This window comes from Castor canadensis, chromosome 8, assembly GCF_047511655.1.
Source record: "Castor canadensis chromosome 8, mCasCan1.hap1v2, whole genome shotgun sequence".
Classification (NCBI taxonomy): domain Eukaryota; kingdom Metazoa; phylum Chordata; class Mammalia; order Rodentia; family Castoridae; genus Castor; species Castor canadensis.
The window spans coordinates 1,140,060-1,161,661 of NC_133393.1; the positions used below are offsets into that span (position 1 = coordinate 1,140,060).

Below are 21,602 nucleotides of genomic sequence, written 5' to 3' on the forward strand. Positions count from 1 at the left end.
ACCCCACAGGATACAGACCTCACAAAATTTGTCTGGCAAGTAACCGTAATAACCAGATGGAAACTAACTTAGGAAGTAATGGGAAAAGGGAAGGATCAAGAAATCTCTGTAATAAAAAATAAATATGTAAAAGTAAATAATAAATATAAAGAACTACTGATTTCTGTCAAGTTATGAAGAAGAAATCTCTGAACTAAATACTACAGCGTTTATACCGAAAGCAAGTGGGCTCAGAGTTAAAGCACTGTACTTCCCAGCAGGAATAGAAAAGGGGTTTCAGTACCCCTGGCGCCTTTGTCTGCTCACACTGAGAACCCTGGAGTAAAAGTCTAGCTTTAGGTAGAAAGTGTGTTCATGGAAGTGAGTGAGTCTGAAGGCTGAAAGGTGCTGTTTGGAAGAGATTTAACAGGAAGGGAATGTGATGGTGTATACACCAGGGCACCTCTCTTCTTTATGGATCCATCATGGTTTAAATTGGCACACTTTTCTAATCAGGTAACACCCAATTAGCATGGGTCAAACAGGTGACATAAAATCAATAGCGAATTTCCTTTAATTTATCCAGTTTAGGTCTATTCATGTCACTTTTCCATTTAATCTCCATGTAAGACTAAACTACTTGTTTATTTTTATCCTTTTAAATTTAATAAAATAACTGCTGATTGTTTCACTAACTACTGGATGATGAAGGTAAAACATAATATTATTTATGTTAACTTTTTAACCAAAATTTGCTCCATTGAAATTCTAAAACATGCAAATCTGGCTGCAAAATTAGATGAATTTTTTGAGTCCTAACTTTGTTCAAACCCTCAATTTCCTGATCTGCAGCGTGTGTGTGTGTGTGCAAAGGTACTGCGACTGGAGATGGTACATGAAAGTACTCAGCCCACACTGACAAAACACCTGAATTAATGTGCAGAGTTGCTCTGCACTGACTGTGAATTGGGCCGGGCTCACGGCCTAGCCACAGAACCATAAGCGATCTCATCGGTAGGAGTACACTGTTGGTTAGACAGAAGCTGCACAGCTTGTGCAAAGTCAGTGCAAACCTCACATCCACCCAGCATCCCATTACACACCCTACTGACCAAGCCGAGGCAGCTGGTCATGGACAACACTGGGTGTGAAGCTCCATGATTCCGTGAAACATGGGTAAGGTTTGATGTTTGCATTCTTAGCTTACCTCTCACCATGAGCAAGTGACCAACAAATCCCAAAAAGTAGCTAGGAAGTTGGGGTCTTCTTTGAGAATGCAGTGATAAGCTTTTATTTATTATCTACAAAGTACACAATTCAGAACCAAACCAATCCTTTCCTTCCAAAATATAGCAATATGTCCTAAACAGTTAATGGCATTGCTGTGACTATTTTTCAGAAGTTAAGCATTTTCATTTAGTTGATTAAAATCTATTGTGGATGACAATTATGCCAGGGTTTTAAAAAATCATTCAAACACTCAAAAATGACTTTTAAATGTTCGAATGCCTTGTGCCAGGTTTTTATTTCTCAGAGGGTTTCTTTCTACTTATGGAAAATTTGCTTTAGATGATGGCTTTTGTCATATGCTCAGTAAATGTTAAATCAATGCAAAATGAGTGGATTTGTATTTCTAAAAATAATCTCTTTCCCAGGAAGAAGAACTAAGGAAGAGTGGGGAAGCCAAATATGCTCACTTGAGTGATGAACTTCACGTACTAATTGAAGTGTTTGCTCCACCTGGGGAGGCTTATTCACGTATGAGTCATGCATTGGAAGAGATTAAAAAATTCCTGGTTCCTGTAAGTGTTTTTTATTTTTTTTGCAAACATGTTTCTCCTCAGTTTCTATTTTAAAACACGCCTTTGATCTTCACTGACTTTTAAGAGGAAACTCATATTGCAAAGTAATTATCTGTCCACAGAGTTGATGCAAAGTAGAATAAGTAGGATGTAAAAAGTGCTTTTTTGGGGACACGGTGTCTTGTCACACATGCTTGTCTTGACAGCAGTGTTTTTTTTCAGTGCATTGTATGCTATGCACCAGTGCACAGGCGTGAAGTCAGACCAACCTATAAGTACAAACATCCAGATGAAATGTATGCTTTTCTCTTCTGCCTTCATCACTGGACATGTATTTTTAGCAATTTATTATTGAGAAAGCACTTGCAGATACAGTGGAGAGGGAAAGAGATTAGATATGTAATTAGATTTGTAATAAAATAATGACATTATTTTAAAAGAACCAACCTGTTTTCATGTGACCGTATGACAAGAGCTGGACGATTATAAAATGTAGCATAAAATAATCACTATTAATGAAAGCAAACTTTTTTTATTTCAAGCAAAAATCAGAAAAAATATGCTCATTGCACTGGGGAGAAGAACAGAGTATGTTCACTTTGTAAGGAAGAAAGTTTGGTTGTGAATTGAGTGGAACTCTATTGATTTTCTAAGAAATGGAGGAAGCTGAATGAATGGTGTTTCCTAAGGGTGGGCAATTATTTAGCATTCCAAGAAGTCATTCAAACAGAAATCTTGGTAAGATTTAAAGCTGTGGATAAGATAGTGAGAATTCTGTGGAACGTATTCTTTAGCACCTGGGCAAAATCTTCAGCATGAAGGGTGAAAAAGAGAGATTAATCTATGAGAGAAAGAAATCTAAGAAATGTATATTTCTGAACTAAGCAAAAATCTCACAGGAAATAGTGGATAAGATTCACCAACTGGTAGTGATTTTGAGAGTAGGAAAAGGAAAAACAAAATCAGATAATTTCCAGATTGTAAAAGCATCAAGATCTAGTCATATTATCTCTGTAGTTTTAAAATTAATCTTTGTCAAGACAAAGTTATAGAGTAATCACATACCAATCTAAGAATTCCTTAACTTCATATTCGTACAGAATTTCTGTAACAGTTATTTCAAGTGTTCATCTGAAAAAATCCCTAAGTCTCATATTTCTTAAGAACATTGATTTCATGTTTTATCTTCCTTTTGTTTTCAAACTAAATGCTTAGTGGTATATTAAGTGAGGAATTTAAATATATTTAGCTCAGACCCTAGCTCTGGTGTTATACACAGTGCAGAATTAGGTTACGCAGCTCATGACTGTAGACAAGTCATTTACATTCTCTGAATCTAAATTATTCATCTTTAAAATGAAGATAATTATAATTGACAGTTATCATGAATACTCTTGTCTCTTTTTTTTTTTAATTTTTTTTTGTACTGGGGTTTGAACTCAAGACCTTGTGCTTGCTTGGCGGGTGCCCTACCATGTGAGCCATGGTCTCAGTTACTGTGAATATTGAACAAGACAATGACTATGAAAGGATATTGTAAAGCACTTATGAATGGATTTTTAAACCTATTTTATTGTTGTAGGAGAAAAGAAAATCCATATTTTACTTTGAAGCAAAATATGTTAGACAAAACAGAATTTCATTTATATATATATATATATATATATATATATATATATATATATATATATATAATATATAGGACCAAGGCTGTGTCTGTGTTAACCCTCCTTTACTATAAATGTCAACAAATCTCACTGTCTCACTCTTAGACCTCATGGCACTTGTTCTCCCTTCATTTTTGTCTTCAGGGGTGGTACATGCATGCATGAGTTGGGCTAACACGTCTGTCTCTGCCAACACTGTATCTTCATCATTCAACCTCACACTTGGAGCCATATTTGCTTGACAGTTTGATGGAGTAGGAAATCAGAAGGCAGCTGGAAAGATACAGAGAAACACAGTAACTCCCTGGGTCACATTTGGGGAGCGGTAGCCCCAAATGAAGGTGCTTCCTATATACAGATCCTGATGAGCAATGGAAAATCTTACCTTGGCTGGTGTGACTATCTCTGCCTGTGATTTCACATCTGTGTGTCTGCTTCCCCTTCATGGTGCTCCAAGTGGGCTGGCTTTGGCTCATCCAACACACCATGCTCTCTGTGCACTAAGGGACTTTGAAAGCTGTTTCCTTGCCATCCAGATGTCAGGTCAAGACTACCAACTTGAGAACCCATAACACCTAAGTGAGTTGTTCAAGACAATATGATAATTGTTGCCCTGGGGGAATTCCCAGCCTGCTTGTCTCTGTCCAGATACCACTGCCTTATCAAAACAGGAAGAATGTCAGGGCAGTAGGACATTATTACCTTCAGCTGTAGGGATGTGCTGTACTGAAGTTTTTCTTGCATTTGTTTATCTGCCTTAAAAGTACAGATTAGGACTATTGAATAAATTACTTAAATAGTGACAAAAGAGATATAAAATCATACATTAATATATGCTTCATTTATACTGGAACACTCCCTTTCCCTTCGTGAGCTGTAGGGAGGTGGGCAAAGCCTGTTATTATCATATTTTAATGTCATTCCTTTGTTCTATTGTTAGGTACCAGGACCACCACCTATTACTGTGCAGGTTGTGTGTTGTACAACTCTAGGGTACAGCACTGACATCATTGTTTATTTCTGTGATTTTTCTCCTATATTCTCTGACTCTAATCTTTAGTTAAATTGAATTAGTAAGTTTAACTACTTCTTAATTCTTAAGTCATGACTGAAACATGACTCATGGTTTCATGATTAGAAATTGTGATGCATTCACCAAGATTCTTCATGTTGCATGTGTATTTATGTAGCTTTGCAGGGCAAAGATGAAGGATGACTTTCTACACAAATGGGAAATTAGATGTAAGCCATAGATGATAAATAGGTAATTTTGTCACCTTCCCCAATAACTATTAAGAAATCATAATACTGGCTTTTACTTATCCCAGTTGTAGCCTCAGTGTCTCTGCTCAAGACAGCTTGCTACACAGCACTTTAATATTGTCAGAAGTGATAGAACTTAAGTATTTCTTGTGCCTCACTTATGTTTCAAATGATCACCTCCAGAGGTCTATACAATTTAAAGAAAAGATAGCTAATAGATTGATCGATAGCTGATAGATCATTTATCCCTATGTAAAGTTTCACGTGTTTGTGTATGTGTTCCCTTTATTAGGTTCACTCACAAGACTTGCAAGTCAAGTCGACACAGAACAAAACATTGATCATCCCAAGTTACTTCTTTCCTTGGATTGGATGTGTGTCTTATCAATAGTCATGGGGCAATTAGGAGATATTATTCCAAAGTTGAGATAAACTCATATAGGAGACTTATCAAGAGGTTGGCTATGGAGGAAAAGTAAAAATTTTTTGCTTCTTTATAGATGTTCTTGCTTTCTGTTTTCAAAGACGATAATCCAAGCTCTGAAGTCAAAACATGGCACTGATTACAGAATCATGGGTCTCACAGGAGAATGAGTAAATGTAAGGAAAATAGGAAAGGAATGCAAGTATTTTCAATCCAGAAGATGGAACCAGGTCTGCCAAGTGGCTCAAGTGATAGAGCGCAAGCCTAGAAAGCGTGAGACCCTGAGTTCAAGCCCCAGTGCCCCCCAAAATAAATAAATAGAAAAAGGAAACAGATCTAGAATTTCATGTCCTGACTTTTTTTATGTTTTGGAAGAATATAAATATAAAATTTTACACAAATTTGTTTTTTACATAATATGTTACATAAATAGTGTATCTTTAAAATTCATGCCATAATTTGATACAAGTGAAAATTTCACCAGTTTTTTTATGCAGGTAAAAAACAATGTAGGAAGCCAACACCCACCAGCCAACAAAAGTAATATCGATGCATGGAAAGACCCACAGGTAGGAGATGCCAGATGAATTTGGGCTGGCTTACACAGGGAGTCAGCATTTATAGCTACAAGCAGGATCAGTTGTAGAGTGAAAAATAGAATTCAGGTCTACAGGGGAAAACAGCCCACCCCCTGGGTAATATTCTTGACAAGAACAACCTTCAGTGTTATGGTCGGTAAAATGTTGTCAAGAGTACCCTCCTGTTGCTGTCTTGAAAACCAATTAATTCCCTTTTCGTTCTTGTGATTAACCATATTCTAACAGCATTGTAGCTAGTGGAGAAAAGCTCAAAGCCACAAGGATTTATGCAATTAATACCTGTGTTGATATAACATAATGGTCATATTCAGATTTTATTTGGGAGAAATTATGATTTAATAATAGTATTTCTTCTTTTCTGATAAGTCATAATAGATAACACAGACCTACGACTAAGAACATAGCTAAAGTCATCATCATTTCTGAGACTGAGCTATTAACAGTATTCTATTACTGTTGCAATCCAGTATTCTTCAGCATTGCTAATTGATTGACGCCATGTGGAAGACAGAGGAGAGAAGCAGGGAGAAATGGTTTGACTGTGTCCACTGGTCCCATCAGTGTGGATAATCAAATGCTCCCTGCATAGCCATGGGCCAATTTGTGAATACAAGGCTAGGATATGATAACATACTTTGTGTCTTCATAAGCAATGTATCACTAATTTCTCTAGCCCCACTTGTAGCTAGAGTTTTGAAGTCCCCAAGGCCACTCTTCAAGAGTTTGTGACACTTTTTAGATGCCTGGAACCATTTGCTCACTTCTTTCAGCACCTTGATTTCATCTTGATGAGTTACTTCTTCCCCACTAGCTGATATTATAATCAGTAGTAAGAATTGCTTTTGCAATTCCATAAATAGTCCTTAAGACGTGGGCTTAGCAGTATTTCTAAAGAGTTACCCAGTCGTCAAAGGTCTGTGGATCCCAGAGACACAGGTTTGATCTCTAAGGCAAGAGTCTTAACTCTTAAGACTATCAGATTCTAATAAAAGAAGCTTTTCAGAGGATCAAATGTAAAATTTCCATTCCAATTAAAACATCTCCTGAATGTCGATTCTGTTCTTGGACTTAGGACCACAGTAGACATATGGTGACATTGACCTGTGCTCGCTCTCATAAGTGGGAGTAGCTAAACAAGACATTTGACTCCTCAATGATAGGAGTCAAAGTGCATAAATTTTAACTGAGCAGACAATTTGAAATAGGTCAAATAAATGATGGACTCATTATTGTGATAATACTTCTGAGCACCAGATATATATTAGGCACAATTCTAGCCACTATCCTTGTAGAATTTGAGAACTATAAAACTATTTCTAAAATTTACAAGTTAAATATTATAAGGACTCATTTGTGAGATATTGGTAATACAATACCAGATTAGATGTTACTATGGTTCAATAAGGATGATGCGATGACAGGGTGAACAGAGTGACCAAACGAAATGTGGTATTTCTAGCATCAAGGGAAATCACCAAGAGAACAAGAAGGAGAAGAGGGGACGAGAGAGAAAGTTTGGAACCTTTCTGAAGTGGCTGATGACCCACAGTCAAAGATTCTATTTCACACTGAAAAATTAAAAATATAATGAGAAAAACTCATAGAGAGTTACATTTAAAAACTGATTATTTTTGCAAAGTTGTGTACTCCTGAAATGTGCCTTTACCTTCTGTTCTGGTAGTTGCTTCCTGCATTTCTAACAGCTAATTTTGCAGCTACATGAGACACAGTGTAAGCTTGTTTTGAATTGCCCTTCCTTGATTAACTGATGTCATTTTTCTACTCTGAAGCTCCCTTCAGTGAGCTGCCATGGACTGGCCATAGGTCCCTCAGACAGTATATGTCCTGAGAACTTGGAAGACTCCTGGGCAAAATGCATTTTCTCTCTGTCTCTGATCTTGGGTTGTTCTTATTTTATTGTTTTGGTTGTTGTTTTTGGTACCTTCCTGTTTGTTCCATCAGCCTTCTCAGCGTAGTGTAAGGATGCAAACAAAATGTCATCAAATACAAGGACGATTTACCAGGTGCTTTGTGTCTGTGTACTTAATGTGGTCTTTGTGGTACTACATCGGCATGAAGAAAAGGATCACTTATAGCAATTCAATTATCTTTTTTTAGTTTTTGTTGATATTAGGGTTTGAACTCAGGGCCACCTGCTTTTTTTGGCAGAGGCTCTACCATTGAGCCAAGCCTTCAGCCCCCCCCCCTTTTTTTTTGCTCTAGTAATTTTTTTTTTTAATAGGGTGTCACATCTTTCCCTGGAATTGACCTCAAACTGCAATCCGTTTGCCAGGGCCTCCTGCAGACCTGGGATTACAGACAGGAATACCACATTTCTATTTATTTAATGACTCTGTGGTGATTTTTAAAATTATTTACCTTGCTACTGTGTCTCAGACACACTCTGTTCCTTCTTTACTTTCTTTGCTCTGAAATTTAGAGTTTAAGGCTCAGCTGGTGTAATACAGCCTTTTCACTTGCTGTCTTATATATAACGAGATGATTTTGGAATTTTAAGATGCTTTATTCAATTTGTTTCAAACCACATCTCTCATCTGGGACTTCACATTTTCCAAATAGTATTTATTTAGGTCAGAATAAACCAATCTCACTGGTCTTTTGTGTGACCCAAGGCAGGTTGCAGGGATAGAGAACACCATCTGGTATTAGCACATTCTCCCAAAAAGAATTACATCCTGCCCCTCCTCTACCCTTTCCTCCCCATTTCTAATCTTTTCATATTCAAGGAATTTGAAAAGCTTTACAAACATAATTTGTAAGCAAGGATAGATACTATGAAGAAGGAAATGCCTTTAAAAGTGAAAGGAGACTCTCCCACAGGTAAAAGATGTGTCCTTAAGCCCTTAAGTAGAAGAGCTACACAGAGGATAGGTTTCAGCTGGAACTAGTCCTCTTACCCCAGACACAGTTTTAAACACAAGAGATCCACTGTGTAAGAAAGGTCCTTTATTTACAGAAGCACATTGAATTTGCTAGAAGGTACACAGCTTGTGGTACAAAGGAAATAATCCTTTCTCTAGAATTTAGATATCATAACCAAACACATACCTCCCCTATAAGAATGAAATTATCAACCTTATGTTCTATAAGCAAAACTAATATTATATCCAACAACTCATTTGAATTCTCTGCTGCTCTGATAGCAAATCAAGCCTATGTAGACTCTGTAATTGTAGAAAATTACAGAGCTGAAAAAACTTTAAGCTCAGAATAATTAATATGTTTCTAAGGTGACTAACTATTATGGGTTGGGAATAAAATACTGGATAATGCTTCATTTTGTGCCTATCCCCTAAGGAATTTCCAGAGCAACGGAGTTCCAAAGAGAATTGAGTGTTTGAAAACCAGTAGTAGAAGCCACCCCTCATTTTACTAATAAGGATACACAAACAATGTGGTTACCTGGATTGGTCAAGTTTAGGCAACAAGAAGGATGGATTTGATGCCTCTCATTGAAAATTACCAAAAGGTGAAGGCCAGCTGTCACAAGATGGCCTGTCCTGTGTTGGTGAGGACTAAAGAACTTGGTGGTGGTGGTAGTTGATGATCAGTGTAAGAATCCTCCACACTTAAAGCATCGTGTGATGTCTACATCTTGCCAAGTAGGAGACTCTGGGCTTACTATCTTTCGTAAGTATTCCCAGTGCTGATTTCCCTGCAGTCTTCCCTGCCCACTCTTAGATGCTAATTAATTCAGTGATGTTGCCATGCTTGCTCTTTGTGGGGTCTGCTTTCTGTTTTCCCCTTCTTTTCATGGAGCAAATGCTCTGTACCATTTGGTGACAGCGGCTCACGCTGGTTTTAAATGCAGGGAGGTGGTGTGTGGTGGTGGACCTGTGGTAGGGGTAGAATCATGGAAAAGTCCAATGCTGAGGTCACAAGTCATCTCTGAAGCTAACCGGTGCCTTCTTACATCAGAATGTGCTCTTTCGGAAATTAAAAAGTTCCTGGAAGTCAATGAAAATGAAAACACAACCTACTGGAACCTATGGGACACAGCTAAAGCAGTCTTGAGAGGAAAGTTTATAGCCATGAGTGCATATATTAAAAAGATTGAAAGATCCCAAATCAATGACCTAATGATACATCTCAAACTCCTAGAAAAACAAGAACAAGCAAATCCCAAAACAAATAGAAGGAGAGAAATAATAAAAATAAGAGCTGAAATCAACGAAATAGAAACCAAAAAAACCATACAAAGAATTAATGAAACAAAAAGTTGGTTCTTTGAAAAAATAAACAAGATCGATAGACCCCTGGCAAACCTGACTAAAATGAGGAGAGAAAAAACCCAAATTAGTAGAATTAGGAATGCAAAAGGGGAGATAACAACAAACACATGGAAGTCCAGGAAACCATCAGAGACTACTTTGAGAACCTATATTCAAATAAATTTGAAAATCTTAAAGAAATGGACAGATTTCTAGAAACATATGATCATCCAAAACTGAACCAAGAGGAAATTAATCACCTGAATAGACCTATATCACAAAATGAAATTGAAGCAGCAATCAAGAGTCTCCCCAAAAAGAAAAGTCCAGGACCTGATGGATTCTCTGCTGAATTCTATCAGACCTTTAAAGAAGAACTGATACCAACCCTCCTTAAACTGTTCCATGAAATAGAAAGGGAAGGAAAACTGCCTAACACATTTTATGAAGCCAGTATTACACTTATCCCCAAACCAGGCAAAGACACCTCCAAAAAGGAGAACTATAGGCCAATCTCCTTAATGAACATTGACGCAAAAATCCTCAACAAAATAATGGCAAACCGAATTCAACAACACATCAAAAGGATTATTCACCACGACCAAGTAGGCTTCATCGCAGGGATGCAGGGGTGATTCAACATACGAAAATCAATAAACGTAATAAACCACATTAACAGAAGCAAAGACAAAAACCACTTGATCATCTCAATAGATGCAGAAAAAGCCTTTGATAAGATCCAACATCATTTCATGATAAAAGCTCTAAGAAAACTAGGAATAGAAGGAAAGTTCCTCAACATTATAAAAGCTGTATATGACAAACCTACAGCCAGCATTATACTTAACGGAGAAAAACTGAAACCATTCCCTCTAAAATCAGGAACCAGACAAGGGTGCCCACTATCTCCACTCCTACTCAACATAGTACTGGAATTCCTAGCCAGAGCAATTAGGCAAGAAGAAGGAATAAAAGGAATACAAATAGGTAAAGAAACTGTCAAAATATCCCTATTTGCAGATGACATGATCCTATACCTTAAAGACCCAAAAAACTCTACTCAGAAGCTTCTAGACATCATCAATAGCTATAGCAAGGTAGCAGGATATAAAATCAACATAGAAAAATCATTAGCATTTCTATACACTAATAATGAACAAACTGAAAAAGAATATATGAAAACAATTCCATTTACAATAGCCTCAAAAAAAATCAAATACCTAGGTGTAAACCTAACAAAAGATGTGAAAGACCTCTACAAGGAAAACTATACACTTCTGAAGAAAGAGATTGAGGAAGACGATAGAAAGTTAGAGATCTCCCATGCTCATGGGTTGGTAGAATCAACATAGTAAAAATGTCTACTCCCCAAAGTAATCTACATGTTTAATGCAATTCCCATCAAAATTCCAAGGACATTCATTAAAGAGATTGAAAAATCTACTGTTAAATTTATATGGAAACACAAGAGGCCACGAATAGCCAAGGCAATACTCAGTGAAAAGAACAATGCAGAAGGTATCACAATACCTGACTTCAAACTATATTACAAAGCAATAACAATAAAAACAGCATGGTACTGGCACAAAAACAGACATGAAGACCAGTGGAACAGAATAGAGGACCCAGATATGAAGCCACACAACTATAAGCAACTTATCTTTGACAAAGGAGCTAAAAATATATGATGGAGAAATAGCAGCCTCTTCAACAAAAACTGCTGGGAAAACTGGTTAGCAGTCTGCAAAAAACTGAAACTAGATCCATGTATATCACCTTACACCAAGATTAACTCAAAATGGATCAAGGATCTTAATATCAGACCACAAACTCTAAAGTTGATACAGGAAAGAGTAGGAAATACTCTGGAGTTAGTAGGTATAGGTAAGAACTTTCTCAATGAAACCCCAGCAGCACAGCAACTAAGAGATAGCATAGATAAATGGGACCTCATAAAGCTAAAAAGCTTCTGTTCATCAAAAGAAATGGTCTCTAAACTGAAGAGATCACCCACAGAGTGGGAGAAAATATTTGCCAACTATACATCAGACAAAGGACTGATAACCAGAATATACAGGGAACTTAAAAAACTAAATTCTCCCAAAACTAATGAACCAATAAAGAAATGGGCAAGTGAACTAAACAGAACTTTCTCAAAAGAAGAAATTCAAATGGCCAAAAACCACATGAAAAAATGCTCACCATCTCTAGCAATAAAGGAAATGCAAATTAAAACCATGCTAAGATTCCACCTCACCAGTTAGAATAGCCATCATCAGCAACACCACCAACAACAGGTGTTGGCGAGGATGCGGGGAAAAAGGAACCCTCTTACACTGTTGGTGGGAATGTAGACTAGTACAACCACTCTGGAAAAAAATTTGGAGGCTACTTAAAAAGCTAGACATTGATCTACCATTTGATCCAGCAATACCACTCTTGGGGATATACCCAAAAGACTGTTACTCCAGAGGCACCTGCACATCCATGTTTATTGCAGTGCTATTCACAATAGCCAAGTTATGGAAACAGCCAAGATGCCCCAGCACTGACGAATGGATTAAGAAAATGTGGTATCTATACACAATGGAATTTTATGCAGCCATGAAGAAGAACGAAATGTTATCATTCGCTGGTAAATGGATGGAATTGGAGAACATCATTCTGAGTGAGGTTAGCCTGGCTCAAAAGACCAAAAATCATATGTTCTCCCCATATGTGGACATTAGATCAAGGGCAAACACAACAAGGGGATTGGACTTTGAGCATATGACAAAAGCGAGAGCACACAAGGGAGGGGTGAGGATAGGTAAGACACCTAAAAAACTAGCTAGCATTTGTTGCCCTTAATGCAGAGAAACTAAAGCAGATACCTTAAAAGCAACTGAGGCCAATAGGAAAAGGGGACCAGGAACTAGAGAAAAGGTGAGATCGAAAAGAATTAACCTAGAAGGTAACACACATGCACAGGAAATCAATGTGAGTCAATGCCCTGTATAGCTATCCTTATCTCAACCAGCAAAAACTCTTGTTCCTTCCTATTATTGCTTATACTCTCTCTACAACAAAATTAGAGATAAGGGCAAAATAGTTTCTGCTGGGTATTGAGGGGGGGAGCGGGAGGGGGTGGAGTGGGTGGTAAGGGAGGGGGTGGGGGCAGGGGGGAGAAATGAACCAATCCTTGTATGCACATATGAATAACAAAAGAAAAATGAAAAAAAAAAAAGAATGTGCTCTTTCTAAGCTGTAGTGGTTACTAGTACCATGCATCAAAACATGTCACAAACTGGACTGTGGAAGCAAAAGGGGGACAATATAACTAGGAACAGAAACCCCTTGTTTTTCTCTGGAATAAGACAAATGCTGTCAATTTGGAATGACCTGGGTACTATAATTTACATTAAACTACTGCTTCATGGACTACGGGATGTGGAGAAGGTAGCTGCATGGTTCTTTTATTTGTTTTATTATGTGTCTGTGTCTGTGTGTGTGTGTGTGTGTGTCTGTGTATCTGTCTCTGTGTGTCCATGTACATGTGTGTTTGTGCATGGACAGGTGAGGGGAGCAGCAAAGGCAGGTGCTCTAGAAATGTCAGGAGTAGGAAACACCAATGATAGCTTTGCAGAGCACTGTGCTCTGGGCCCAGGTCCAGACAGAGCTCCTGACAAGTATTTTCAACGTTGAAACGAACCCCTCAATAGGTCTGTTCCCTTCTCAGCTTCTTCCCAGCTGGATTCACCACCTATGTTCTGTTTACTTTCCTCGAATGCAGAGTTGCTTCACACTCAACTGTGTGACTCCTGAGCTTGAGTCTGAGGTCACAGTCTTAACCCTGTTCCTCCTGACTGGGGAATCTCTCCTCTGAGCTAGAGGTCTCGCTGTTGCCTTCTCATCCTGTACACACACACCTGAGATTTCTCATTCAGGGTGGACAGCTGGAACGTGGCTTAAATTTTGAAGTACTTTCAAATGAACAGTACCTTTCTGCCTCAAATTTCACAGATACACTGTGATTCGCTACTGTAAGCTATTCCGTTTCAAATTTTGTCTCCTCCCTTCCTTCTTTTTGTCTGGTCTCCCTTTTCTTTCTCAGATTTCAGTTATATATATATATATATCTTATAAACACAGGGGAAAGAAGTCCTGCTCAAGTTCAATAACTCAAACATGACATACTATCGTAACTAACATGCCTGAAATCCGGCTGCTCAGGAGGCAGAGGTAGAAGGGTGGCCGTTCCAGGCTGGCCCAGACAAAAGCATGAGCCCCTACCCGAAAAACAAACTGAGAATAGCAAAAAACGCTGGAGGCATGTCTCGAGTGGCTGCTTAGCAAGCACAAGGCCCTGAATTCAATCCCCAGTACCATTCCCCCAATAATAATAAATAAAATAAAATTATAAGTATCCAATTAGAATAAGTGAACAAACTAAATATTTTTTGAATTTTAAAGGAAAATAGCACAAATCCTGGTTACCTATAAAATGTATTCAAATTAAGCATATATATATATATATATACACATATAATTTTGATAGCTCTCAATTTATAACACTATAGTATGTATTTAACAAACATGTATTGGGAATCATTTAATAAATTACCCAAATATATTCCTAGTACTGATGAAATTAGCTTGACTCATAGAAATTATAGATACACAAAGGAATGAATATTTCTGATTGTGCCACTATGCAGGGGTGTGTATTACTTAAATTCACAGTAAGTAAGGAGAAGAACAAGCTGAAATGTCTGAGACAGACATGCCATCTTCTGATGGTTAAATACACCTCAGGACTCTGGACATTCACTTTCCCAAGCATCGTCATAGGGTTTGGAAAGTCATGGAGGGCCATTTGTGCCATGTCTCTGTAAATCATGTGACCTTCCAAAGACTCAGGCTGCTTTCCACATCGTGTGACCTGTATTTTCTGCAGTACTTCATGGAGTCAGGGAGGCCACTGGTCAATTTAAGGACCGGAATGGATCTGTGGCTATTCCCAGAAAAATGTTAATTTATTTTACCATTGATCACAGAAATCCAGGGGATTCATCGTCATGCATGTAAGATTAGGGAGACTTACACAGGGAGTCTCAGTTTGGGGGAAGGGATGTCAAAATGTGTGACTGAAGCTGCATTAAGATGCTAAATTTATTCTATATTAGAAATTAAATATCTCTATGGAAAAGCACAGGTCATTTTGCCTCAAACTACTGGAAGATAGCTATAATAGAAAAGTAGGTTTTCTTACAGCTATCTTCTTAAATGAATGACTATTTTAACTTAGGATGAGGTAATTTCACCACTGAAAAGTAATTCATTACCTTCTAAATTTCATTCACTTCCAAATTTCATTCCAAGTGTGACACAATTGCAGTACATTTAGAATGTATTTTATCCAGAGACTTCTTCCCCCAGCGACAGTCTTAACAACTGGTCTGATGGAGTAGGAAAAAGTCTGTGTTCTCTGAATAAGCATGAGGCTCAATGTCTATTTTCAACTGACCCCAAACTTCTCACCTAAATAATACATCGGGAAGTACAGCACATTATAAGAGACATAGAGAGGGAGAAGAAACCTGACTGTGGGCTGTCCATTACATTTTCAATTAAGTTATTGCAGTCACTCAAACTTCCTCCTCTGATTAAAGTGGTTCTATGAACATTATCCATCGCAATATCAGGAGTGCCATTGCTGTCTTCTTTCCTCTGCAAAAAGTGCTTCACATGTCCTCCAAAACAGGAAAATTTTACCATATCTGTACATTGCACATGAATTGTTTGTTCATGACTCTTTGGAAATAAAAGGTGTGAAGGGTTAGAGAGGAAGGAACTGTGCACATGTAGTGACAAGAGTGATGTTTGATGGACACCAGATTCCCCACTATCCCACATCAAACCTATAGGGAAAATTCCTCTTTTGCTTTTTGTTTACCATTTTCCTTTATTGAGCATGAGATTGTAGGAGGGAAGTAACTTCAGGAAGTGATGTTGACTTAAACACGGAACACTTCTCCAAGCCACACTTGATTTTATTAACTGATGTGAATATTTAGAGAAAGGGAACGGTAGGAGCCCATTATCTTCCCATCCTACGTCCAGGCCTGGCTCCAGGCCACACCTGTAGCCCATGAATTGAGCCCTCTTGCCAGTCCTCAGGGTCTTCCTGCTTCCAGACCCATAACAGCCATACCTGATTTGACCTCAGTTGCTCGACCTGCACTGAGACTGGCTGCTGGAGACTGCAAACCCTCCACCCACAGGAGAGGAGCAGGAAGCCCCCAGGGCTCCAACCACCCAATTTCCTCATCACCATTAGATTATCTTCATCTCTAATGGAGGATTCCAACATCGAATACACAGCAATGAAAGTTAGATTACCCTTGTCCAAATGCAAAGATTAATAAATCATCCACTATGTACACCGGTGTTCATAAATTACAGGTGTAACACAAAATAAAGCAGAACGTTAAAAAGACCTTAATATTTCTAGACATCCAGATGTTTTTCCATGCAGAGAACAAAATGTGCTGCTCCTTTTCTAAGGATTTTTTTTTATCCTGTTGACAGACTATTTTTACCTGAACACCTGTGTGGAAGCTTATTTCAGTGGTTTTTTTCTTTGCTACACATTTCTGCCACTGCCATTTGGCTCATTCATCTGTGATTCATGTTATGACTGAGTGTCAGAATCACCTGGAAGCTAGACCAAGACAATGGTTCTTTAATTCATTTTTAGATAACTCAATGTCTATAATAAGTTCATATCCGCCAATTAAATTCATCAGAAGTTACTTAAAAAAATTTAAAAATCCAGTCACAACAAGTAATAATAGCTTATTCATATCAAGCCAAAAATAAAACTTATTTTCAGAAAAAAACTACTCTCAGAAACAAAAGGAAAAGATTGATCAATATAGCAGTGTACATCTAATGTGTTGTAGAGAAGTATGAATTGACTGTAAATATGCTGTTTGCAAGCCATCTGTTCTTTCTCCCCCACACACGCAGCTCCCTGAGGTCAGAGTCAAAGCTGGATTTCACTTCCCCATGATAACTCTACCTGCACTGTGACCTTCGAAGATCACTGATTGTTGGAAGTAGCCTCTTATAATGTGGAGATGTTTAAGTGGATTTCTGCATTTGACAGAAATTCTTCTACAATGTACATTGAATGCATGGATATTGCTATCCCTCTAAGACCAACTTTGACACAACAAGCCTAAGTGATGGGTCTCTCATCTCCATTCTTGATCTGTTCTCTAAGTGACTGGGTGATAATGACTGAAATACTGGGAGGTTCGATATTTTGCATTACAGCATGTTCAGGGAGAAACTGAGTCCAGTAAAAGATTCAAGTTTATCTTCAGGTATCATTGCTCTGCATAAAGTCAGCTGGAAATTATCAAACCTGGCTATTTCACCAGGCACAAGATGAGAGACTTAAAATCTGTCTTTTTTAAATGCAAAAACTTGCGTAATTAGATGTAAAGGACAGAAAAACCCCAAAACAATAGTTTCCTCAGTCTTGCTTTTTAAAATATTGCTAAGGAGTCATTCCAGTTTGTAAACCACACAGGATATCTTGTCAAGAACAAGCCTTCCGCTTGGAATTGTTGGGGCTGGAATTGTTGGGGTTGACACGTGGGCTTTTGAATTAAATGTGGGAGGTGAGGAGAAATCTGTAAGATCCTGCAGGCTACGAAGCAGACTGAATGAGAGCTTTCTTTAGTTTAGAACATAGTATGACATAATTCCCTAAGATTTTCTGAGGAATGTTCCTTCCACACAGTAGTCTGTGGGAAAGGAAAATTTGAGAGAGCCCCTGTGGGCAACAAAGCCTAGAAAACGTCTTCAGTTATTTCCCTCTTAGAGACTCAGAGCCCAATTATTATTGTGAAGGCTCTGAGAGACCCTGCAGTGGAGAAGCTGAACTTTCTTCTTTTTTTTTTCAACCCAAGGCTTTGCCCATGTTAACTATATGCCCTATCATTGAACCACCCCCAAGCCTCTGAATCAACTATTTATATACTGTTTCCAGTATTTATTTGGCCAAGAATCCCTTTGCTCCAAAAGTTTCCTCATTCCCTCTCAGTATATTTTAGAAAGTTATATCACAGCAAGATTTCAGCTTTTGGAAAGTGGAATTTAAAAAAAAAAATGGTATTTACTTCATTCTGAAATTTCTGTATTCCCAGGTGCTGTCTTAGCTTACTAAAATATCATTGTTTGTAGTTTCATAGCTTCTTCCAACTCACTAAGTGCCATGATCTATAATTGCCTTAAGCCAGGACTTCATCTCATGTTCACTAGGGACCCAAATTGATGGGAGTTTTATCTGCAATCTGTGTATTTAAGACGGCACTGCTGCCCCCTGCAGGTTTCCATGTTTAATGTCACTAGTAAGTAGCCAACATGGTGTTGCTTCCTTTGTAAGAAATAAGGATGGAATGGTCAGCCAGCATTTCTTTTTCATCACACTTTTCCTCTAAAAAAAGACTTATCCCTACATTTGATGCCACATGTAACATGTAAATCCTGCTTTCCAGAGCCAACACCACAGTGTGAGCCAGTGTTTAATGCATATGGAACATCTGATTTGTATAAAAGTGGTGTGATCTCTCACTGTGACAACCTAAGTGCTAGCCTAGATAGCTGTCATTACTGTATGGTTTTTGTCCTAGAGCAAAGCTGAAAATCAATAATAGAAATGACATTTCTATAGGTACCTTCTAAATTTATTTATGGTAAGTTATGATTGTGACCATCCTCTAACTATAAAATGAGTTCCCCAAGTTTTAAACATGTTTAATGCTGGAAAACTTAAGACTGTTTTGTGTGGTGCTGGGGATTGAACTCAAGGCCTCGCACGGCTTAGCAGACATCCTACAACTGAACTGTACCTCCATTACAGTGTTACAGAGTTTAAAGGGTCTTCACAATGCAGTGATTGTACACTTATATCAGCTGGAAGGTACAATTCACATGAAAATGTAGATAAATAAGAACTTCTGCACAATCTCGATCACACACACACACACACACACACACACACACACACACACACGGCCTGCAGCTCTTGGATAGGAAGCCAAGCCAATGGCACAGAGTCAGGGCCTCACGTGCTGTGCTGTCAGTGTGCTGGAAAAGCTGTGTCCTGAGGACCCTCACAGGAGTGCTGTAGCTTCTGCTTCATCCCAATCTGACTGAGAAGAAAGGTCCTGCTTCCTTCTGTCAGGACAGGCTCCTAGGAGGACCCCTTATGTATCCCACTACCATTTATCACTATTATCACTTCTGGAAGTCAGTGGCAACCAAAACCGTCTTTGTGCCACTCAATATAAAAATCTCTTTTTTGACTTCACCATCAACTTCCAAAGCACTTGGTTATACTTTGATTGGCAGCACAACAGGTTTACCCTTCAGATCCTGCCAGAGATTATAAACGCAGACACTCAGCTGCCCAATTCCTATCAAAGCTTAGTTGTGAGACCTAAGTCTTATTGAAAATTGCTTGTAAGATATACTTGCTGTTCAAACATGAATGAACTCATGAATTGCATTTCCTAGATCATGTCTCATTGAGCACAGGTTCCCACAGGGTCTCTGTAAAGACACACACACACACACACACACACACATCTGACTGTGGTCACATTGTCTTACTTGGAGCAATGCTTTATAAGCCAGCCATAGAAAAAGTGCTGTTGCATGAAGGGTATACACACACACACACAATGTACTGAGTGTAAACTATAATGCTGATTCTATCAGTCCTGGGTTTAAAACCATCAGTGACTCTCTGCTTTAAGTAAATGAAAGTTTTTTATTTATTTACTTATTTGTTGGTTGCACTGTGGTTTGAACTCAGGGCTTCACACTTGCAAAGAAGGAGCTCTACTGCTTGAGCCACACCTCCAGTACATTTTGCTCTGGTTATTTTGGAGATGGAGGTCTCACAAACTATTTGCCTAGGCTAGACCTCAACTTCAATGCTTCCAATCTCAACCTTCCAAGTAGCTGGGATTGTAGGTGTGATCCACTAGTGCCTATCGTAAATAAAAGCTTTTGTAATGACTTCCAAGGCCCCACATGGTTTTCCCTCCCCAGAATTACTCTCCAGCCTCACATCCTGTGACTCTTCCCTTCCTTCTCCCTTTCCCATTCACCTTGGGTGACACAGACCTGCTCCCTCCTTGGGCTCTTCATCTTCATGAATGGCCTCCTCTACCCTCCTCTTATTCCACATATAGACTTCATCATCCTTTCCAGACCTTTCTTTTTCAGATGTCAGCTTTATTTTCTCAATGGGTTGGTCCTTCCCCAACCCTACGCACAATGTCAGCTCCTCCTGCAAGCCTCTGGGTTGCTTGTTATCTCCTAAAGCACCATCACTGTCTATACTGCCTTAAAATATGAATCATTTCAGCTTCATGGTTCATTGCCTATCTCCCTCAGTAGAGGGTCTGACCCAGTGATTTCTGTCTGTTTCATCCATTGACCACCACTAGCAATGAGAAACCTGCCTGGCCACAGAAAGGACACTGTAAACAGTCCCCAGATGAATCCATGAGTGCCTGCTCACTGTTATCTGTTCTTACAGCAAAATATAATGCTCCCCTTCTTAGGAACCCATGGGGAAAGTTCCTCTCAGTCTTCTCTGTTTCCCTGATGGTGTGCACTGCCAAGTGGAGGACTGACTTGAGTCCAGGCCAGGGAAGAGAGGAAGGGGAAAATGTGGTGAAATTACCCCCAGCTCAGTGTATTTTTATTCCTAATCAGAGTCTCCCTCCCCGAAACACTGATTTCTTTTTCAGGTCTTCAAGTAACTGTTTCATGAGCTTAGTGAGAGAAAAATTGTGGAGTGTGTTTATTCATCCTACCCTGAACCAGAATCTCTCAATTATTTCTTCAACTCTTTACCTTGTTAAGATGAGGAACTTGGAGTCAAAATTTCCTTCCCAGTGTAAATAATTTCTATCCAAAATAACTTATGTAGAAGAAGAAAAATAGTCATTTTCTCCTTTTTTGTTAAAACACTCAGAATAATTTACCTACAACTGAATTTTGGGTTTTGTTCATGGAGACATATCATTTCTTGTTGAAATGTTACAAATATGACTTTTGTGCTTATTTTATAAAAGCAATTGGTGTTAGCTAGTCAGTTGATTGGAGTGTTTCTGGCTTCTGAATTACACCACTTTACTTGACCCCAGCATTGTGAAAAATGCCACAGTTTTCATAATTATGACTTAGCAATTGCTTAGTTGACTATAAAAACTCATCACTCTAATTGGATGCAATTTTCTTATGTTGCTTCATGAATGCAAATTAGACAGTCATCTTAATATTCTAATTTGTAATTGTTCCAAAAGGCAATAGAAGGGGCTAGATGCTTATCTTTTTCATATCATATGTAAATGTCTAGAATCCAACATTTTTGTGACAAGCAAGCAAAATCAATTTATGAAGGTTCTCCTTTTCTTTTTTGTATAATATTCTTTCAGGACATAAAAAAATTATGCTACCTCAGTTTGATTTTTTTTTTTTCAGGAAACACCAGTCTTGCAAAGATTTAAGATTTTATTTGTTTTTTGTTGCTATTTTGAGCAAATATGTATTTAAGTTGTTTCTTT

The 21,602-nt window shown here is 38.3% G+C and overlaps 1 protein-coding gene across 7 annotated transcripts in view; it reads left to right on the forward strand.

The window, feature by feature from the left end:
* Positions 1-21,602, forward strand: part of Khdrbs2 (KH RNA binding domain containing, signal transduction associated 2) — a 497,340-nt gene that overhangs the window by 209,806 nt on the left and 265,932 nt on the right. For all 7 annotated transcript variants that reach the window (XR_012450579.1, XR_012450575.1, XR_012450578.1 and 4 more), the window contains exon 4: positions 1,635-1,781. Coding sequence is in view for 1 of the 7 variants with exons in the window: in XM_074081820.1 (XP_073937921.1) it covers positions 1,635-1,781 (147 nt within the window). In the remaining 6 variants the exon portion in view is untranslated. The remainder of the gene's footprint in view (positions 1-1,634; positions 1,782-21,602) is intronic.